The sequence below is a fragment of the Puccinia triticina genome, chromosome 6A, assembly GCF_026914185.1.
Source record: "Puccinia triticina chromosome 6A, complete sequence".
NCBI classification, from domain to species: Eukaryota; Fungi; Basidiomycota; class Pucciniomycetes; order Pucciniales; family Pucciniaceae; genus Puccinia; species Puccinia triticina.
This window is the reverse complement of record NC_070563.1, coordinates 1329724-1349423: the sequence shown is the minus strand read 5'-3', so window position 1 is coordinate 1349423 and position 19700 is coordinate 1329724. Positions and strand designations below refer to the sequence as shown.

Genomic DNA, 19700 nt, shown 5'->3' with positions numbered 1-19700 from the left:
AAGGGGGCAGGGTTCACAGTAAGCTTATGTACTGGCTGATGGTGCTTGCCTGGCAAATAGGTTCTTGCTCATTACATTCCTCGCCTGAAAGTTCGCGTAGATTGTCGGAGAGGAAGCCACATTGAAGCCACCAGACCAAGATCCCTCAAGTCCATGCGCATGGATGAGCCTGGACATGTTCTGAGACAGACGGTCAGACCGAGGCTCGGGCTGGACAATGCAGGGGTCTGAACGTCTGTCCACAATTTCCCCAAAAAACCCCTCTTATTTAAACTCCATTGTATGATATCACCAACCCATCTGAAGAAGAAACTGGGGGAGGAGAGCATGCTAATTCCTAATCACAGGGGGACTTTAGTCAAGTTAGAGGACATGTGACGGTGCTTTCAAGCCCAAATTTAATCCTCAAAAATGTAAATACAGGTATATATGGATTACGTAATCATTTGGCGCAACAAGAAAAGCACTTCGCGCACCATGAATTTATACCGGGCCGACGTCCATAGCCATGGCGGAGAATGGCTTGGCGAGTACGAACTCTCAGGGCCTTTTTCGCTTCTAAAGCCACAAATGAATACTGCAATGCAGCTTGTCTTGGGTACTCTCCACCCTTTCTGGTCAACTTGGAATACACTCAACTTCCCCACAGCACCCCAATCAGATATCGCTCCTACAAACCACTTTTCCTCGGCCGAGCTGTTATCAGATATCTGCAAGTCTAACTGAAGTCCCTGACCACGTCGATTTCAAGAGATACCAGACAGATTACTTAATGCTCGCTCTCCGGATCTGTTTGGTGTCTTGCTTAGCCGGGCTTACCCATGCCAGTCTGAAGCTTGACTCCGTCCCAGCACCGACAAAACTCTCTCTCCCGGTATCGCAACATCCGCAAGGGATTTGTTACCAGGGCACCCAAGCCGGATACGGACCAACGGTAGGACCAGACGGAAAGGCTATCAAGTATGGCACGGACGAAGATGTCGTACACGGTCGGGACCCCAAATCACACGTTGCTGGTACCGCCGTCTGGTCCCGGCCTTCGATCACTCTTTCGGACGGAACCAAGTGTTGCGATAGCTTAGCTCAGGCGAGTCCCACAATCCCACTCCACCATGCTTATCGACTGACCAACAGGATAGCTGTAAATGTTTAGATGAATTGACAATCAAAACTTGCGTGTATGTCTTTCTCAAGGTTCGAGAGTATATCGACTATCTGGACAAGACTATACTTGATTATCTGGCCATTCGCCAACAATTTGTCGTCGAAGCCGGTCGGTTCAAGGACTCCAAAACCGCCGTCCGCTCGACTGCTAGGGCGGTCCAGGTCGTCCAAAATGCCATGGCTGCCGCCAAAGAGAACGGACTGACTCCTTGGGTCGCAAACGTCTGTCTTACCTCTTTCTAATTCTGCTTCATCAATTGATCATCTTACCATATCTAATTCTTCGGCCCGTGGGAATCAAATAGGCTACATGGACTACTACTCTCAACAGCTTTACCGGTCAGTCCCCCCCCCCCCCCCCCCACGGCTCCGCTGCACCATGAAAATATCCGACAGCTGACCTAAAATCTTCTTTCGCCGTTCTCCATTCCCTATACACCAACGTTCAGAATTGGAATTGTGTCTGTTCGACCAAGACGTCAAGGCGAAGAACTACGCTCCCGTGCCTAATTGAGGATTTTCCTTGATGTTGAGACGCAAAAGCCTAGTTTCCATGTGCCGTTTTTAAACGCCTGCGTGTTTCTGTGAAATCGCCTGGGATGGAATGACCACACATGTATAGATACCCTATCACGAGTCCTCAAGCTCATTGATCTATCCTTCGAACGGACACGCCAATCCACGATATTAACATACCTGTATACCCTGCTGCAGTGGATTTCAAAATCACGGAATTCACATTCGTGCCCAAGAATTACTCGACACAGTGTCATGACCCCGCAGAAAAACAAAAAGACTGCTTATTTTCGTCTTCTTTCTCTGAAATCAACATTTAGACAAAATGATGACTTGATTGAAACCGTGGGCAGTCTCTCCACTGAACGGTCAAGAATGGTGAATGGTTAATGGAGGACTTCCCGTCAATCTGGGAACTCGGATTTTTCCAGATTTTGCGGGGAAATCTGGTCTTGATTATCCGAAATCCCCGATCTGCCTAGATGTCCCTGCAAAATCTGGGTTTCCCGATTGACGGGAAGTCCTCCAATATCAGCTTCAGGACCCAACGGACATCATGTTGCTAAATTATATAATTCAGAGATAATTTTACAGAGACGCAAGCCAGATGATGCTCAGCATCTTTACTATTGGAGGACTTCCCGTCATTTTTGAATAAATCTGGAATTTCAGATTTTGCAGGGAAATCTGGAATTTGGGACTGTGGATTGCTTCGGGGATCTTCGGGGACCTAGATTTCCCTGCAAAATCTGAAATCTGGCGGCTCAGATCTGACTTTCCAGATTGACAGGAAGTCCTCCATTGTAATTTTTATTCTGGTTTTCATGATTCTGAGTGAGCTGGGGAGCTTATCAAAGTATTTGAATCTGGTGTCTGGAGACGAGCTGGGCTCAACCTGGCTCAACCTGCGACCAGCCACGACGGAAAGCTTTGCTGCTAGCTACAAGCAGATATCGCCTCGCAACACACCCAGGCCTTACCAGACCAAGCTTAACTAAGCCTCTCCGAGGAGGCGCGAAGCGTCTCCGAAGGAGAGGCTTAGGACTAATGTCCCATATTTGGCCTGAGGCTGACGGATTTTTTCAATGAAAATGTGTGATTTTGTGTTTACAACTCTCCTACAACTTGGTATCACCTCATAATCCAAATCCCAGTTGGCCATGTCTAGCCCTTGATCTCAGCTGTCTTGTACATATTTTTTCAAGTAAATTCATCAAGAACTGGCCGCTCAGCAGCCATTCTTGTAAGGGCATTTTCTGAGCAATGTGACAGACCCGCCGGGCCATTTGCAGGTCAAGTGCAGACACTTTCTCACGGTTTCAGCCTTGCAAGGCCTCGCAAGCCATGCTTTTACAACAATTTTTTTTTCAAGGGATGGGGGTAGGTGTTGTGTTAAACACGCCAGAATATGTAGAAAGAAAATCTGATTCTAATGATGCCAGAGGCTATGAAGAAATCCAATGGGTATACAGTGATATGGGGGATATAAGGAATTTTTAGATATTTGGCTGGGCAGCCTCAGGCCAAATATCGGACATTAGGCACAAGTCTCTCCCGCAAGCGGGAGGGTGCTCGCGCCCCGCGAGCACAGGGAGGGCCGCAAGCGGGAGGGTGCTCGCGCCCCGCGAGCACAGGGAGGGACTTGTGTTAAGTTCGTTACCAGACCTACTTGCAGGCAGATAGCGTCACAGATCTGGAGCGCTTGGCGGGCCCGGCCATGCAGCACTGGACAGGCTGGACTCGAACGGCCCAAGGGGCCAAGCTCCATGGCCAAGCTGGCGCCGTGAGACGGCATTACGTCAGCACAGCCAGTCTCGCTTCAACCAGCAACCTTGACTCAGCGATTCTGGCATAAATACAGACGTGCTCTTGAACACCAAAATGCCCCATCTCCATCTCAATCTATCCAGACCGACGAAAAAGCAAGTTAACTGATACTCAAAGCCTCATACCAAATACCATATTCGTCAAGACCCGCCCCGATTCAAATTCCTACCCTGCAGACGAACGCTTTCGATGTTTTCGAAAAAGGTCTTACTCGCTTCAATTCCTACCCTCACATTCTTCGACGGTGAGCAGACAAGCTTTCGTCGGACCTCGGCCGTCGATCAGCTGGTCTGTCAAGGCCCTGGGTGCAAGATCTTCCGGCCTGACGTCATCCAATGCTACAACAAAGGAGGTCAGTTCTCATCATTCATGCCATGTAACCGAGGCACAGTCTCTGTATACAAGAAGCACCCCGTTTCTGTAGTATTATCGTTACTGACATGCTCTGTTTATGGCCTTTGTATCCTTGAAATAAATTTTTAGGCTCGGGAACTGATATCAATTGGAGATGCGAGGCCGACCTTCCTGCCAAATTGAAACTTGGTCGAGTTGAAGTGGGATGTGAAGGATGGTCACATGCCGACGACCCATACGTACTCAAAGGTTTGTTTTGAAGTTATTCTTATCTATTCTTAGTAATCACCATCGTCTTCGCCATGGTCTTGCTGAACTGCCATTATAAATCGCTCCTGCCAGGCTCGTGCGCTTTGACTTATACCCTCAAAATAGATTCATCTTACAATTATGATTCTTCGCCCACGGATGGTTCAACAGGTATGTGTTTTCCGTCACAAGCAGGATGCATTTTAATCGTATTTCTCAATTATTGTCCCATTATGTGATCCAGGTTCAACTTTGGTCTTTTGCATCCTTTTCCTCGGAGTGACTCTCCTCATTGTGTACCCAGTTCTCCGACCCCTTCTGGTCTCTTTTATGCCTTGGCTTGATCCCTTCTTACCGGACTCATTAGGCGGTGGTGGTGGTGGTGGTGGCGGCGGCGGTGGTGGCGGTGGTGGCGGCGGTGGTCGTCCCTCTGAACCGCCTCCACCTTACGTGCCGAGTCAACCAAAATCTGCACCTGGTACGTCAGAGCCTTGGCGGCCCGGTTTCTGGACTGGTGAGTGACAACACCTTGCAACAGCCTGTCAAAAAAGTCATCTCGTCCCCTAATCCCCAATGTTTTATCATATTTGGAAATGCTGTTGTTATCAGGTCTTGCTGCAGGATCTGCAGGCACGCATTTATTTGGGACCCGGGACAGAAGAAATCAAGCCCAGCAATCCGACTGGACCAGTCCCGTTGCAGCCCGGGGGACTGGCAGTTGGTTTGGTAGCGCTGAACCTTCGGTTGGTCGGTCCAATCCAACCTATCGAGGCCAAGGCAGCTCGAGGGATGTGGCCGATGATAGCAGTAACTTGGGACCTATTCGATCTTCTACTGGCTTTGGTGGAACGAGAAATCGCTAGACATCTATTTTACGTACCCCTGTGGATCGCTTGTGATCCAAACAACAACTTGTATAAATTAGTCTCCATATATGCGATCATTTCTTGGATATCTTGTTTGTAATTTTGGCGGTCCACATCCCATTAATTATGATCCGAAAATCTGTAGCGCAATGGAATCTTGTAACCCCTATGTCCTCTCTCCATGCTTTCCTAACGAAATGTAGCTTCCCACCTTGGAAATATTCGAGGAAAATGTGTGAAAAAGATTGTGAATGGAAGATGCTGCAGATATCCTGCACCAACGACCTAAAGAAGAGACTCTGATGAGTTGCAGCGGCTTGGAGACTTCTAGTCCGTCCAGATGGGTAAGCTAATTGCAGTGTCAATGCAACTTCAATTCAATAGGGGGGTTCAAAATTGAATTTTCCTAAACCTTGGGCCTAATTTTACTTTATGAACAATTTTTTCAAATTCTGGTAAAGTGCACAGCAGCAGAACAATTCATCAATTTTTGAAAAAATGTTCATAAACACCTTAAAATAATGACTTGAAAATGATTCTTTTGGTGTGATCTAGTAGAGTGTCTTGACATATCCTAGCACCAGGAAAAAATACTCCCTTGATCTGTCAATAACGGTCGGTAGTTACAATACACTACGATAACCAGCGTTATCCGTCTAAGATAATGTCTTCTGTTGCTATTCATACCCGTTAACAGTGCTAGTAAGGGTGATATTCTCTTTTAGAGGGTATTGTACAGTGGGTCATCTAATGTTTTTGGCACCACATTTTTGAATGCAGAAGCTCAGACCACAGCCTTTAAGTCATGAGATTGGCTACAGGGGTGGAAAATAAGTTCCTAAGAATGATTATGAAATAAAAAAAACTAAAAATAAAAAAAAGAGTAATGTGGAAATTTTCTAATTTCTTGCAAATTTCTCAGAATGTTCATTACTGGTCAAACCAAGGAGGGAAAATTGGAGAGCAAAGTATGGCATACAAAAAGAATGATAAAAAATGAAAAAAAAAAATTGAAACCATTTTCAATGATTTTTTGGTTGGATGGGTTATCCACCAATTTCAAATTGAACTCAGGGACTGTCACCCAAATCACCACTGATTTGACTCGATTTATTTTATCAAATAAGAATCATTGGCAATGGTTCCAAAAATTTTCATTTTTCATCATTCTTGTTGCATGCCCTACTGTACTCTCTGATTTTCACTCCTTGGTTTGAACAGTAATGAAGATTCTGAGAAATTTGCAAGAAATTGGATAATTTTCACCTTTATCTTTTTTTTATTTTTACTTTTTTTTATTTGATAATCATTCTCTGGAACTTCTTTAACACCTCTGTGGCCAATCTCATGACTTGAAGTCTGTGTTCTGAGCGTCTGCATTGAAAAATGTAGTGCCAAAAACATTAGATGACCCACTGTACATTGTCATGTTTTTTTTTGCCCTGGAAAAAAAGTATTGTACCTTTTTTGATACCAGTTAAAACTAACTTTGATATGGTTAACACACTAACTGCAAAAAACGTTGAAGCGGTAACCACAGCCATTCATGCAGTAACCACAACCATTCTGTAAGAGCATCCGCATCAGTGCGGGTGTAACTCAAGGAGTAGCAGATTAGCTTACTCCGGGATTAGCGCTAATCCGGGTGGTCAACCGCATTGGTGCGGGCTTAATTGATGAGTAAGTATGTTGTATGCACCTACAGCTTATGTAATCTGTATTTAGTGCATACTTTTGGGTGGGGAGGAGTGTCTGCATGCAGTGCTTACTCCCAGGATTAGCAAGGAGTAAATTTACTCCCGCTTACTCCAAATTGTACTCCCGGGAGGAGTTTAGTCCAATTAAATCGGATCCAATGTGGTTGCCGAGGAGGATTAGTTATTCTAATCCGCCCTTAATCCGCAACCAATGTGGATGCTCTAATGACTCGGGCTGATAAATATGGTTAACGTGTCTACACTACGGGTGCACTCTGACGTCTAGCCAACGTTGGCGCTTGCGTTGGTGAACACCCTGCCAACCCCGCACTAAGCCAATGTGGGATCGACGTTGGGGTGAAATTCGTCGGACGCGTTGGCATGATCCCGGCGTCTGAAGGGGTAGTCGGATGGCTCCCGGCGTTGAACTGAGCAGTCGGTTTGATGCCGACGTCAAATGAGCGGTCGGATTGATGCCGGCGGCAGTCTGGAAGAATTTTTGACCCTCCGGGTAGACAGGTCGGCAATACCCTACAGTCAGAGCTGAGTGGTCGGATTGACCCCGACGGCAGATTTAGAGCTAGCTGTCCCAACGTCATATTAGGGTTGGGTTGACCCCGACGCCAGATCTGAGTCTCACTTTTGCTCTCCTGATGGATTGGATCCGTTTTTTTTTTTTTTGCTTCAGGGCGGGTTTTGCTCAGCCAATAACAGAATGATGATTTTTTTTGACTGCTCATTGAAACGGTGCTGAAAGTACTAGCGTAGGAAATAGAATCATTTGGTCTACATGTACAGGAATTTTGGGCCTCAAAAAAGGATAACAAAAACAATACTCTGATCCACTTTCTTCTTTATGGGATGGGAGAAGCGGAGATTAGGCATCAGAAACGTTCGGGCCAGATGACTCGGCCGGGATACTCCTTGGCATGGCGTCCTCGACTTCTTGCATGGTTGGCATAATAATATCGGCCTCCTCTATCTTTTTGAACTCCTTACCACCGGAGAAGAGGGCCTTGTCCTTTGCAATGACCAACTGAGCATGTCTGAGGAATAGTAGGTTGTGGTCAGCACAATTCTTCTATGGGATGATAATAACAGCCTTACTTTTGTTGGAAGGCAGTAGACTTCCATCAGAGGTCATCCAAACGTTGATCAATGAGTGCCCACTGTGTGACATTTTTAGGGTGATGATTAACGTAATGGGAGGCGGTCTCCAATCAAATGTGGCTGAATTGGATTCGGTGCCTCCAAGTGATGATGATGTTGACTTGCTTCCCTTTCTCGTTTTTGGAAAGGAGTTCCTGGATTATCTGTGATAAGCACAAAGAGAGTTTTCATCACCTGATTGCATCGGTAGAGATAGTTATAGTGAAACTGGTTTTTACCATTCTGATCAAGTCATCAATCTCTGGGACCGGCCCGTTTGGTTTGATTTTCTGGTTATTCAACATCTGTGTCAGAATCTTCGAACAAATGTATCAGATTGATGTGAAATAATTGAAGGTTCAAATAGAAGTGGGAGGGGGGGGGGTACTGCGTACCAAGTCTCTCAACTGTTGTTGCACATACTTCACCAAAGAGCCAAGTGCCTGACCATAAGGAGACTTTCCGGTTGCGTCATTGCCAGCGTGGCCTTCTGGGAAGAACTTGGCTTTGAAATCGTCCGATTTTTGATCGGCCACATCCTGGATAGCTAGATTAGAATAAAGAAAAAGCAGCAAATCGAACACAAAAGAGATGCCTACTTTGGTCAACTTAGGAAGCGACTTGGTCAGAGTATCCGAGTGCTTATTGGCCGTAGCAGTGTAAGCTTCAAGGTCAGTCCTCACAATGAAATGTCTGGCCGTGTCCCGAACAAAATCCTAAGAAAGACAATAATAAAACAGCAATATATGTTCAACCCAAACCAACGAGGATTTAAAATTGAATTCACAAGGAATCACTCACCTTAAACGGATCCTGAACAGTCGATCCGGTAGTTTTTGGTTCAGTCGCAAGACTTTGTGCAATCGAACTCATGAGATAGATGGATCTTGCATATTGCTCTTTGGGGGGGCTCTGTGTAAACAACTGTCAGGATGTGTAACAAACAGCAAGTATAGAAAGACTGGCCTTCACAGCTTTGACAGCAAGTGGACCAAAGTGATCGTTGAGGTGAAAATTGTTTTGAAGCTCCTCAATCAAGGAGTCCATTGGATGATTGGGATCTGACATACATTGATCGGTCTCCTCTTGATTGTGAACGGACATGGATTCAGCCCGGCGGAAGAGATCAGAGTGTTTGGTTTCTTGCTGCTCATTTGCATCTCTGTCATCCTTGTTCACATCTCTGCCGGTTTGATTAATTGGAATCGGGGCTGGAAGGGTGAAGATGCTTGAAACATTGTCTTCACCTTTGCAATAGTTGGACATGTTCAGGGGAGAAAGACTGGGAAAAATATCAAAAGAAATCAAGTTGATCAATTGATGGGGGAGAAGAGAAACTGGGAATTCGTGGAGGAAGAGAGATCACTGCTGGGATGAGTGAATCGGAAAAAGTGACGCAATTTAAGTCAAATTTCAAGGTCAGAAACACGAAAAAAAGAAAAGACGTCATGCAAGCCTTTTTTTAACTCGCAACTCACAGTCAGTAAAATATCGCTCCTGATCCTCAAAATTGCTTCCATGCCGAGACAAATCAAAATCCAGGTGGATGATGCTTGTGATGTGGTTCTAACAAAACAATTTTTGGAAATATAATGACTTACGTATAAAAATCCGCTTGAACAGGTTTCAATGTGTTGGAGACTCCTGATGGACCGCGATTTGTTTGTAAAACTTGTACCAGTCGGCCTCTCAAGAATAAATTAGCACATTCAAAGCGTGCTGATCACCAGTCAAAAGCAACGGCGTATTATAAATTGGTCGAGAAGAGAAGACTTTCTCGTTTGTCTACAGTCGGCCTAAGCATACAGCCGGAAGGCAATCCAGAAGAAGACTTGGATCAGACATTCGAAGAGATCTTTCTGGATAGAACATTTCTGATGGAGGAAGACAGAAATACGCACATGGAAATTGACCACAGTCCGCCTGAGGATGTGCTGCCTCCGCTTGAAGAAATTGATGAACCCGCCCCAGCCAAGGAATATTACGACTTGGATGATTATCGTGAACTAGATTGGACTGATATCATACCGGAAGACAATAGTCCAAATCAGCAATCCAGAAAAGAAGAGAAGAATGAGGAGAAGGAAGACAAAAAAAAAGGAACAAACTCACCTTGGCATCCCTTCCGAAACAAGCTTGTAAGCTTGGAGAATTCTACTCTATGACCAACTCGAACCACAATTTGCTGATGTTGCTGTTTGTTAAGTATTTGGCGGGATCCTTGATTGTAGGCTTCTTACATAAGATAATCTCGCGCTCGATCTACAACCATATACGAGTGGTACTCCTCACCCTATGCAATTTAAAACTTCCTGGATACGAGGCCTTACGAAGACAAAGAAAGAAGATAAGAACCGCTGCATTTTATCCTGTGATACAGAAGAATTTTAGCACGGGAAAGGCATGTTTTGCCCCTTCAGCAAAGAACATTGTTGCCCATGTAAATAGTATTTTTTGTATTTACTTCCCTTGATCCTCTCACTTACCACTTGTGTGTTTTTGTTTGCCGCAGGAATTGGCAAACCCTTTAGTCAATCCACATTTAGATTTTTTCCCCATCAACGCAAAGGGGAAAGATATTTTCAAGTTATCGCAGTCCAGGAGATGGTTGGAAGACTTTTTGCGCACTCAACGAGTCCAGATGTGTATCTCGAATAACAAACATTACTACATATTTGAACCGGTAAAACAGAAAGCCTCCGCAGATGTTATTGTGCCTATATTTTTCTATAAGTCCAACAGTTCTGTTTATTCAAAATGCTCTAAGCCATCTATTACCTCAAATACTGAAAACAATAGCCTAGTAATTCAGATTCCATCAAACATCCGGTTTGAAGACCCCAATTTGATAACGTTACCCGTCAGCAACTTTGCATCAATCTACTCCGAAATAAAGACAAAGAAGGGAAAAAAATTGTCAGATGTTTGTGGTGGGTTTATCAAAGGTTTGCTCACATTAAGTCTGGAGTGTTTGAGTTTGTTATAATTGAGTGAATACAGCTGATATGAAGTGGAATTACTGTACACATCATCTCCCAATAAAGAATTCAACTGCGGTCAAGTGAACAAAGTACCCCTGCCCAATCCATGGAGGACCATAGCGCACAACAGGGTCATTTGGCACACGCCCTTAAGCCTTTACTGCGATGATACTTCGGGGAACGTGTCAAAACAATGGAACAAGCACGTTTCATACTATTTTACCTTGGCCGGGCTTCCCCCGGCAATTGCAAACCAAGAATTCAATTGCCATTTCTTGTGCACTTCAAACACGGCCGGTCCTCTGAAAATGGGACAGCTAATTGTTCCGGAGCTCAAGTAGATTCCCCAAGCTGTTTGAAAAATATGTAGTTTCACCTGACCATGCTTTCTATTGATTCGTAGTCAAATGTCTGCTCAAGGTTTTGATGCATACGATGTTGGTCTCCAGGAGGAAGTCTTGGTCATGACACCAGTCATGTCCTTTCTTGCGGACTCCCCAATGCACGCCAAAATTACAAACACTCCAGTACCTTTGTGTTCCCTCAATCCATGTCGATCCTGCGTTCTCTCGGCTCCTAGTCTCCTTGAAAAAGTCACAATGAAACACTTGAGGGAGTTTTTGCAGATTAGTTTGCATGGAACCCAGGTCTTTATTATTTTTCTATCATTTGCTTTGCAATTGTTTCCAGCTTCCTGATATCCTTCTCTCTCTGATTAGAATATAAATCAACACCGGTCTTGGCCTAAGATGATTGAAGATTCCAAGAAAATCTGGGAATTGGTGAAAAAGAAGAAAAGCGAAAAAGCATCCGATAAACTTTCAATTGAATGTGGCGTTTGAGATCAACTCAATCTTCATTTTGCATCAGAAATTTACCAATCAAAACGACTGAAGAAGAAACTTAAAAAGAAGAACAAACCGATTCCGGCGCATTTGAACGCTGTTATTCCACAACACATAGCAGATCTGATCAAAAATGATCCCAATTCATTACTCAATCCGTACATGGAACTCGAAGGTAGGTCAAATTCATTCTATTTTATGAGACATCTTTCTCTGGAGTGTGGAGCTAATTTGTACGACTTTGACACCAGGATTTGATGGTTCCAGACACACTCCTGTGGAAATATTACACTTGTTCTTGCTTGGTGTTGTTAAATACGTTTTTTGCGATTTTATGGATCACCTCAAACCCGACGAGAAAGTGGATCTTATAGGCTTGTGGCGATCATTTAACACCAACTCTTTGAATATTCCATCACTCAAACCCGTGGGTATGGTTAAATATTCATCGAGCTTAGTTGGTAAAGATTTTAGAGTCATAGTCCAAGCAGCTCCGTTTATATTCTTCCAATTCATGGAAGAGCCAACACGGAATATTTGGCATGCTCTTTGCCATTTAGCGCCACTTGTATTCCAAACCCATATCAAAAACATGGAAGAGTATCTGATCGAACTGAAGATCCGTATTGATATTTTTTTATATCATATTATACAATCGTCTGCTCAGTGGATTAACAAACCAAAGTTTCACATGTTGCTCCATCTACCAGATTCTATTCTTCTCTACGGTCCCGCCGGTCTGTGTTCTACCGAGAAGTTTGAAAGCTACAACGGGATTGTGCGCAATGCTTCAGTTCACTCAAATCGACAAAGTCCCGGCCAAGACATTGCTATCACTTTCAGCAGTTATCATTCATACCGTCAACTATTATCTCGAAGCGTTTTTTTTGATCAGTTCAAGAAGAAATGGACACAAGCTTCGCAACAAGTAATGGATGTGTTCAGCCTCAACGCCAGCATTCAGAATCTCTTTGGCTATAACGCATCCATCTCATATCCAACTCAAATGTATCCCTCAATCAAAAAGGAATCTGTCTCGAAGATTGATACGCTCGCAGTCCCTGAAACGCTTAAGGATCATTATCACGGCCACAATTTTCAGCAAATCTCCAAGCTGCATCTGAATGATAAGGAAATACTAAAAAAGAGTTGTTTCATCTTGGTATGTCGGTCCTAGTCATAAATGCCAGCGTATTTAAACATGTATAAAATTCTGATTTCTACAAAATGACCCGCAACCAACAGTTCGATCTTCCTTCAGATCAAAACTCAACTAATCCAACTGTTGGTCGTGTGAATTCAATTTGGTGCGTCAGGAGGCCTTCAAGACCATGTCGGTACATTCTCCACGCAAGTATACTTGAAAGGATGGAAAATGTAAATGAGTGGTATCGAATGGCTGAGTTCAGAGTTACTGGAAAGTCTCTCTTTGTCAACGCAGAGGTATGTAATGCATTTTTATGCTTCTCCTGCATCATACTGAATGTTGCTGCCCTTTTGCTGTTCTAAAATTATTAGGAAGTTGTGAGTTGTTTAAACTTGCAGCACAATTGCCACAATGGCAACTGTAAGCTTACAAAGACGCGAAAGCTGAGGATTGAGAGGAACGATAGCGAGGTTATGGCGCTTGAGATCACCCACAACAATGAAAAGCAATTCATCTTGAACTCCTGTTCTTTACATTCTGTCGACTCGCATCAAAGCACATCCGGCCTGGTTTTTAAGAGGATCGAACCACTTCAATGGATAGATACTTTGCACGAGGGCTTGAATAAATGGAAGGCTAATAAAAAGAAGGGCAAGACAGTAATTCCCTCCAGACCTTCAACCTCTCGTGTTGATCCTAGTTTTCTTATTTAGACTACGAAGCGTATGTATTATAGTATGATACAAAATGTTTTCTCTTTTAAGCCTTGGTGCTAGATTCTGGCGCCTTGTGATTCTTGTCCAACTTTGGTAAGTTACGAGGTGGTGTCTGGCTTGATAGGCGATGAAAGACAACAAATCCACCATCGCTCTATTAATACATTTAAAACCTGTATGTTAGTCTTGGTCATATATGTGAATGTGGATGAGGAATGAGAACATACAGAGAACGGTTTCTCATCTTCCCTGTTTTCCTCCTTAACCGCTTCGCGTGCTCAATTGTTTCCCTCCAAAACATGTGATCGAGGGCTTCCGGGATAAGTCGCATCTATACAGTATACATGAGTTTGGCCGATGATGTATGGGTGGTCGTGGCTGTTTCCGGGGAAGCTGTTCGGGGATCTGCTCTTGATTTGCGGCCCATCAATGATGTATGGGTGGTCGTGGCTGTTTCCAGGAAAGCCTACCGGTTTTGCTCAACGCATCGCAATGACTTGAGCAGGCGAGTTGTTCATGTTTGTTGTTCTTGAGGCGATTCCTTCTCGAGTTGGTGGTTTTTACTCGACAAAGTTTATCATGGCACCGTCATGACCTCTGGTCAGCCCAGATGGGCATGATCATCGGGATATCTCGGGTGAAGAAGCAAGCCCATGAGGTCAGATCAGTCGGCCAGGTTGACAACAAGTGGGAATGACAAGCCGACCAACCCGTCTGGTGGGGGGTCAGATGGGTTGGCTCGACTCCTTGGACAGCCAACCTGTCAAAGCCCACTGACGACCTTTCGGGCGAGCCGACGCTCGTGCCCCACCCGTCGGGACTGTCGGCTCGATCCATGCGCCAGGCCGACCCTGATGACCAGCGCATCGGCATGGTCGGACTGACCTTCCCGTCGGCAAAGGTACTTTGGCGTCAATTTACCCCGGTCGGACAGGTCAGGCTGACCCTTTGGCATGTCCGACGTCGCGCCCGGTCGGCCTGACCATAATCCGACGCCGGGGCAAAAACGACGTCGGCACCGCTCAACAACTGGAGCCGTAGTGTAGCTTGCTGATTAATATGCATTTAATTAACAAGCCGTTGGTAGATTGTTGATTGACTTGATCTGCTTTGCAGAATTTGTAAGCTTAATTCAAATTACATTATGTGATGACGTATAGCAATCTGTGATGTTGTCATTTGGGTCAATCAGAATTTTGTCTATGTTCCTCTCCTTGGTTTGGTCTTTCTCTCTTTCTTTCCTTTCTTTCCTTATCCAAATATTCCTTGTTATCATTTCCTCACCTTATTTATAAACTATTTATCTGAGTAATTCTTTCTTGAGAAATATAACATCAAAAGCTTATATATCTTATCAAAGCAATCCAAAACTTAAGCATAAATCCAGATCTACTATCAAGCATTCCGGCAAACTATCCTCTTGGATAGTTTCATAGCCACATAGCGAATTGATTCATAGTCTGGGCCTCACAATTATATTCCAATCATTTCAAAATTGCAGGAGATCTGAGCCAACAGATTTCAGATTTTGCAGTGAAATCTTGGTCCCCAAAGCTTCCCGAAGGGATCCAGAGTTCCAGATTCCAGATTCCCCTGCAAAATCTGGAATTCCACATTTATTCAAAGTCAACGGGAAGTCCTCCATTACCCTTATAAATCTAAATATTTCCAATAATTCCAAAATCACACCTATTACTCCTATCCAAAATTCTCCTACTTTCACTCCTACCCCACCTCTTGTTTTGACTCTTCCAATACCGGGACCTTCTCATCAATTTTTTTTTGGTCAACACACCTTTGCCGATTGACCATAATTCCTCATCATGTATAACTTTCTCGCCTCAGGCTCAACTTATCCCAACACCTTGAGACTAGCATGGGTATCAGCCCTTGATAATAGTACACTGGCCAGTACAAACAACCAATATGTACTGATGTGAATGATCAGTGATTATCACATTGGCCCAGAGCTTGGGGTTGGCTAAGCGGGACTTACGCATGTGCCAAGCTTGTTTGGCCATCCAATCACCCCAATCAAGCTTCCTGGGCACACACCAAACCCCTGGTGGCGCTTGGCCAAGCAGGACTGGGGCAGGTGCCCAGAAGCACTTGATACACTATACAATACAATGTATATGCCTATACAATACAATGTATACTTATATGCCTATACAATACACATATTTTATTTGTTGCACTGTTGCTAAAATTCCAGATTCCCCATAGTAGGGGCCACCAGGATTAGTTGAAGTTAGCCTCTGTAGTGACAATCACCCTACACTTGGTCTCCAGATTGAGCCCTGCTGAGTACACTTTCTGTTTGGATGTGATCATGACTCCGGGCACTGCAGCCAAAGTCTGGGTAATCCCAGCTTGAAGCCCAACATCAGGGTAGAAGTACCCTAGCTGCTGCCAGGGGCAGCCCAGCCTTCCTGACATTTGCTCCTCCCAACATCTGCCTTGCAGATTATTTCTGCAGAGGCAAATGGGGGCGGCCTACATCAGCCCGGACGTCTGCCCGCCATCCAAGTGCACCCGCAGTGTATGTCTGCACTGATAGGTCTGAAAAAATAAAATTGCAGAGGCAGCCTAGCAGACAAGTGAGGTCCCACACTAAACTACCTAATAGCATGCATATAAATAGAGCTGTGTTTCTTGTTTGTTGAATTTTCCTATTCATTCCCTCTGTTCATTCCTACAAAAATACATTCTAAATATCTCACTTTCAGGCTATATTATCAGCTTAATTAAATTTTGCTTGGCATCCTGTGTGACATCTGATGAAGTTTTGGTGGACTTATCAGGTGTCACAGGAATCTATATCATTACACTTGCGATATACCGCTGCCAAATGTGCTCCACCCCAGAACAAGGAACCTAGACAACATAAATCATTTGAGTGTAAAGATTCACTGGAGGTTTTGATTGTCCTCCAGGACTCAACCTACTGGCCTGGGAGGAGAGTCTTGTCATAGATTGATCTTACATCTATGTGCATACATCTGAAAAATCACTAGTTACATGGTCTCACGGTCTGTATATTGGAAAACATCATGCTAATTTGGGCCAGATTACCCACTTGGAGTGATCACTCCCAATAATATTACTTGAGCTGCCAGTTGGACAGGTTCATACCGTCCTGATCTCCTTCATCAATTTCTCAAATGCCTGGAAGGTAACCCGATAATTGTTGGTATAAGAGGCATAGTTGAGCATCTCCTTGATCTGTGCATCTCAGAAGAATCACGGTCAGCCAGATTACTCAGAGGAGGATACGTACCTGGTTTTCACTCACTTCCTCATCTGATATTGTCTCCCCAAGTCTATCAAGGTGAATCAGACCAACAAAAAAAAAGACATAAGCATATCGATGCTTGTGAGTTATTGGTGTATCAAGGTACTCAACTGGTCTGCAGCCCTTCTAATCTCTTCAAATCCGATCGTTCGCCTACTTTAGAGATGATCATCAAGCCAATACATTGGTTAGCAATACTATCATTACAAGAAGTAAAACAGTTCATGATATGAACTCACCTGACGTCAGAATTCATGGTGGTTGGCTGGAGGAACAAGGCAAAAGTTTCAAGTGCAGCGCTCTGCATTGAAACCTCGCCCTCATCCTCCTCATCTTCTGCCTCAGAGAAACGTCTCGGCTTTTTACCCTTTGCCTGTCGACGTTTTGGGCGAGCTTTTGGTAGCACTAGATCTGGAGCATCGCATTCAGATGCGGTGGAGGTTCCTTTTGATCGAAGGCTTTGCTTTGCGCCTCTTCGCGTGCGGTATCGACTAGACGGAGTGCCATCTTTAGGACAAGCAGGTTGATAATCTGAGGCTGAGGAGGCTTGATCCGAAGAATCCTGATCCATGCTATAATCCCCATCTTCTTCGACCCGCTCTCTTCTTCGATTCTCTGCGCCAGTCTCATCCATTTCCTCAATCCCTGAGTTGTCATCGTTCCCATTCGCGATCATCAAGACGGCACAGACTTTCGAGAATTTCAGTCGACTGATCAGTTTCTGTTTCGCTCCAGTCGATCGAACTTGTTCATCAGACCGGTCGTCTTCATCCGAGGAAGCCGCGTTCTCAAAAATATCCAAGATCTCACGATTCCGGTAAGGTAAGTTTAACATTTTTAGCGCGTTTGGAATCTGTCGAATCCCAATATAGTTGGAAACTTTTCGCAGTGAGAGCGACTGATATGTTTTCGGTTTGATCTGGTTAATCGACTCATCAAGTTCACTATCCGGCCCAGCTTCCTCCCGAAGAAACCCTCCACCTTCAACTTCCACCCCCGTTTCTTCAGTGATAAATCCACCACCTTCAGTCTGGGCGTTGGTTTGATCGATAAGAAATCCACCAGCTTCAACATCGGCCCCCGCTTCTTCGGTAAGAAATCCGCCCTGGCTTGATTCAAATTGATCTTGATTCTCCACGAGGAAGCCGCCGCCGTGATCACCTGGAGAGGTCGACTTCCGGTTTTGAAATTCTTCTGAATTAGTATTATTTGTTTTATTTTTTGGGGCTCCATGCGTTGGCTGCTGATTGACTGAGTTTCCTGAGATGATTGTATCGAAGACGCGATTGATTTCCAAGAGCTGGGGGCGCGTTAATTCTTCCAGTGCGTCCTCCTCACTATTCTCTTCTCCATAATCAGTATCGATCGATTTCTGTTTTGATTTTCCTTCCCGTGTTGCTTGCCGATGGGAACGCCGATTAGGATTGGACATTGTGCTGGAATCTGAACAGAGCTGAACGAGGTGTGAAAATTGCGGGCGCGAGATACATAGGGCTGTAACCCGGGGTTCGACTCAGGGCTCACCCCGAGCACTCATGCTGCTTTTTCTGCCAGGCCCGGCGGTCCGGAGCCCTCGGAGCGTCCCTCCGATCAGTGGATCACCTGAAGCCGAAGGCCGTCAAAGCATAAAGCATCCCCCCTCCTTGATCAGGCAAGGTCTCCTGCCACCTTTGATGGACAATTGCGTAATCAGTTTTTTTTCTTTCCTTGCGCGCTCGTTTTCAGCAGCTATTTTTTTTTCTTCTCTTCACAACATGTGAATAAACAAATGTAATACACTGGTTTGCTGCTTTCCAGCTATGGATTCAAACCAGATAAAGGTTTCAACCTCCAGCTGGCACTGTCAAATGTCTGTGATCATAAACATCACTTTCTATTGTATCGGGTTAACTGGCGGCGGGAGCAGAAGGCTGGACAGAAAGTGCTGTAAAAACTGTGAACATCAGTGTAAACCTGTGAAAATTAAAACATTCGAAGGTTGAGATTCAGGTGTTTCTCTACTAATCCCGCTGCTCATCATATATTATGTTATGACAGCACACTATTGCTAAAACTTTCAGATTTTTCAGTTTATGAATAATTCTCTGTTATCTGGAATTGTTATGCATGTGGTGCATGGGAAAAAAAGTCATGAGTATGGTGGATAATAATAAAAGTATAAAAAATTAGTAGCAACAACTTACAAACAAAAATTGTTTTAGGAGAACAAATCCCAAACAAGGGGCTAGGCCGACATCCGGAACTGGTCAAGAATTGATCCTGGCGACATAAATCCGGAAATCAGAGTTGTTTTCCCAATATTTGGGAGTCATTTTTTAAATATTTGGGAGTTGTTTTTCCAACCCTCTAACTGTGACAGCTGCATCCAAAATATGCTGCTAACCAAACCTACATTATTGGCAAAAGTATGCTTCACTCTATCCAAAGACCCTTAGGGGATGAAGTGCATGGCTCATAGACCTTCCTGAAGAAAGCCAACTCATATGGTGGTGTTTTTCTATGGGGGGTTGAGGATAATTTGCTTTGCTATTTTTAAACGATGCATGACTTTAGGCTGCAAGTAAGCCACTCTTATCAAGGCCAAGAGAGGGTGGACATAGTTTAAAAAAAGAAAACAAATTCCGGGGATGGTTTCCCAACACAATTCCTAGGCCATTTCTAGAAGCGGTACTTGTGAATACCAGGTGCCAAAGAAAGGTTGCAGGAGGGTCGTGGAACAACTACTCGACGAAAACCATGTGTCTGGGGGAAGGGAGTGGGGTGGAGGGTATTTTTTTGTGTTTTTTTTATGTTTTTCGACCCTTTAATTGAAAACAAGAAAAATGGAACGCTGCAGAAACACTGTTGACATGGCAAATGATTCCAGACATCAGAAAGCTCGAATCAGTAAAGCG

The 19700-nt window shown here is 44.4% G+C and overlaps 5 protein-coding genes across 5 annotated transcripts; 3 read left to right on the top strand and 2 right to left on the bottom strand.

Annotated features, from left to right (window-relative positions):
• Window positions 1–772: 772 nt before the first annotated feature.
• PtA15_6A169 (uncharacterized protein) lies at window positions 773–1678 on the top strand (the record flags this gene model as incomplete). The annotated part of the gene is made up of 4 exons (XM_053169845.1): window positions 773–1087; window positions 1195–1386; window positions 1470–1503; window positions 1614–1678. The coding sequence occupies 4 exons, from the start codon at window positions 773–775 to the stop codon at window positions 1676–1678; spliced, it is 606 nt and encodes a 201-aa protein (XP_053021096.1).
• Window positions 1679–3696: 2018 nt separating this feature from the next.
• Window positions 3697–5076, top strand: PtA15_6A168 (uncharacterized protein; the record flags this gene model as incomplete). The annotated part of the gene is made up of 6 exons (XM_053169844.1): window positions 3697–3859; window positions 3991–4110; window positions 4204–4281; window positions 4355–4389; window positions 4598–4624; window positions 4720–5076. The coding sequence occupies 6 exons, from the start codon at window positions 3697–3699 to the stop codon at window positions 5074–5076; spliced, it is 780 nt and encodes a 259-aa protein (XP_053021095.1).
• A 2474-nt stretch (window positions 5077–7550) lies between these two features.
• PtA15_6A167 (uncharacterized protein) lies at window positions 7551–9088 on the bottom strand (the record flags this gene model as incomplete). Its single annotated transcript, XM_053169843.1, has 6 exons — window positions 7551–7709; window positions 8062–8127; window positions 8218–8361; window positions 8422–8538; window positions 8624–8635; window positions 8768–9088. 6 exons carry the CDS (start codon window positions 9086–9088, stop codon window positions 7551–7553), a joined length of 819 nt encoding a protein of 272 aa, XP_053021094.1.
• Window positions 9089–13016: 3928 nt separating this feature from the next.
• PtA15_6A166 (uncharacterized protein) lies at window positions 13017–13508 on the top strand (the record flags this gene model as incomplete). The annotated part of the gene is made up of 2 exons (XM_053169842.1): window positions 13017–13091; window positions 13167–13508. The coding sequence occupies 2 exons, from the start codon at window positions 13017–13019 to the stop codon at window positions 13506–13508; spliced, it is 417 nt and encodes a 138-aa protein (XP_053021093.1).
• Window positions 13509–16640: 3132 nt separating this feature from the next.
• Window positions 16641–18238, bottom strand: PtA15_6A165 (uncharacterized protein; the record flags this gene model as incomplete). The annotated part of the gene is made up of 4 exons (XM_053169841.1): window positions 16641–16736; window positions 16807–16834; window positions 16918–16962; window positions 17046–18238. The coding sequence occupies 4 exons, from the start codon at window positions 18236–18238 to the stop codon at window positions 16641–16643; spliced, it is 1362 nt and encodes a 453-aa protein (XP_053021092.1).
• Between the last annotated feature and the right edge of the window lie 1462 nt (window positions 18239–19700).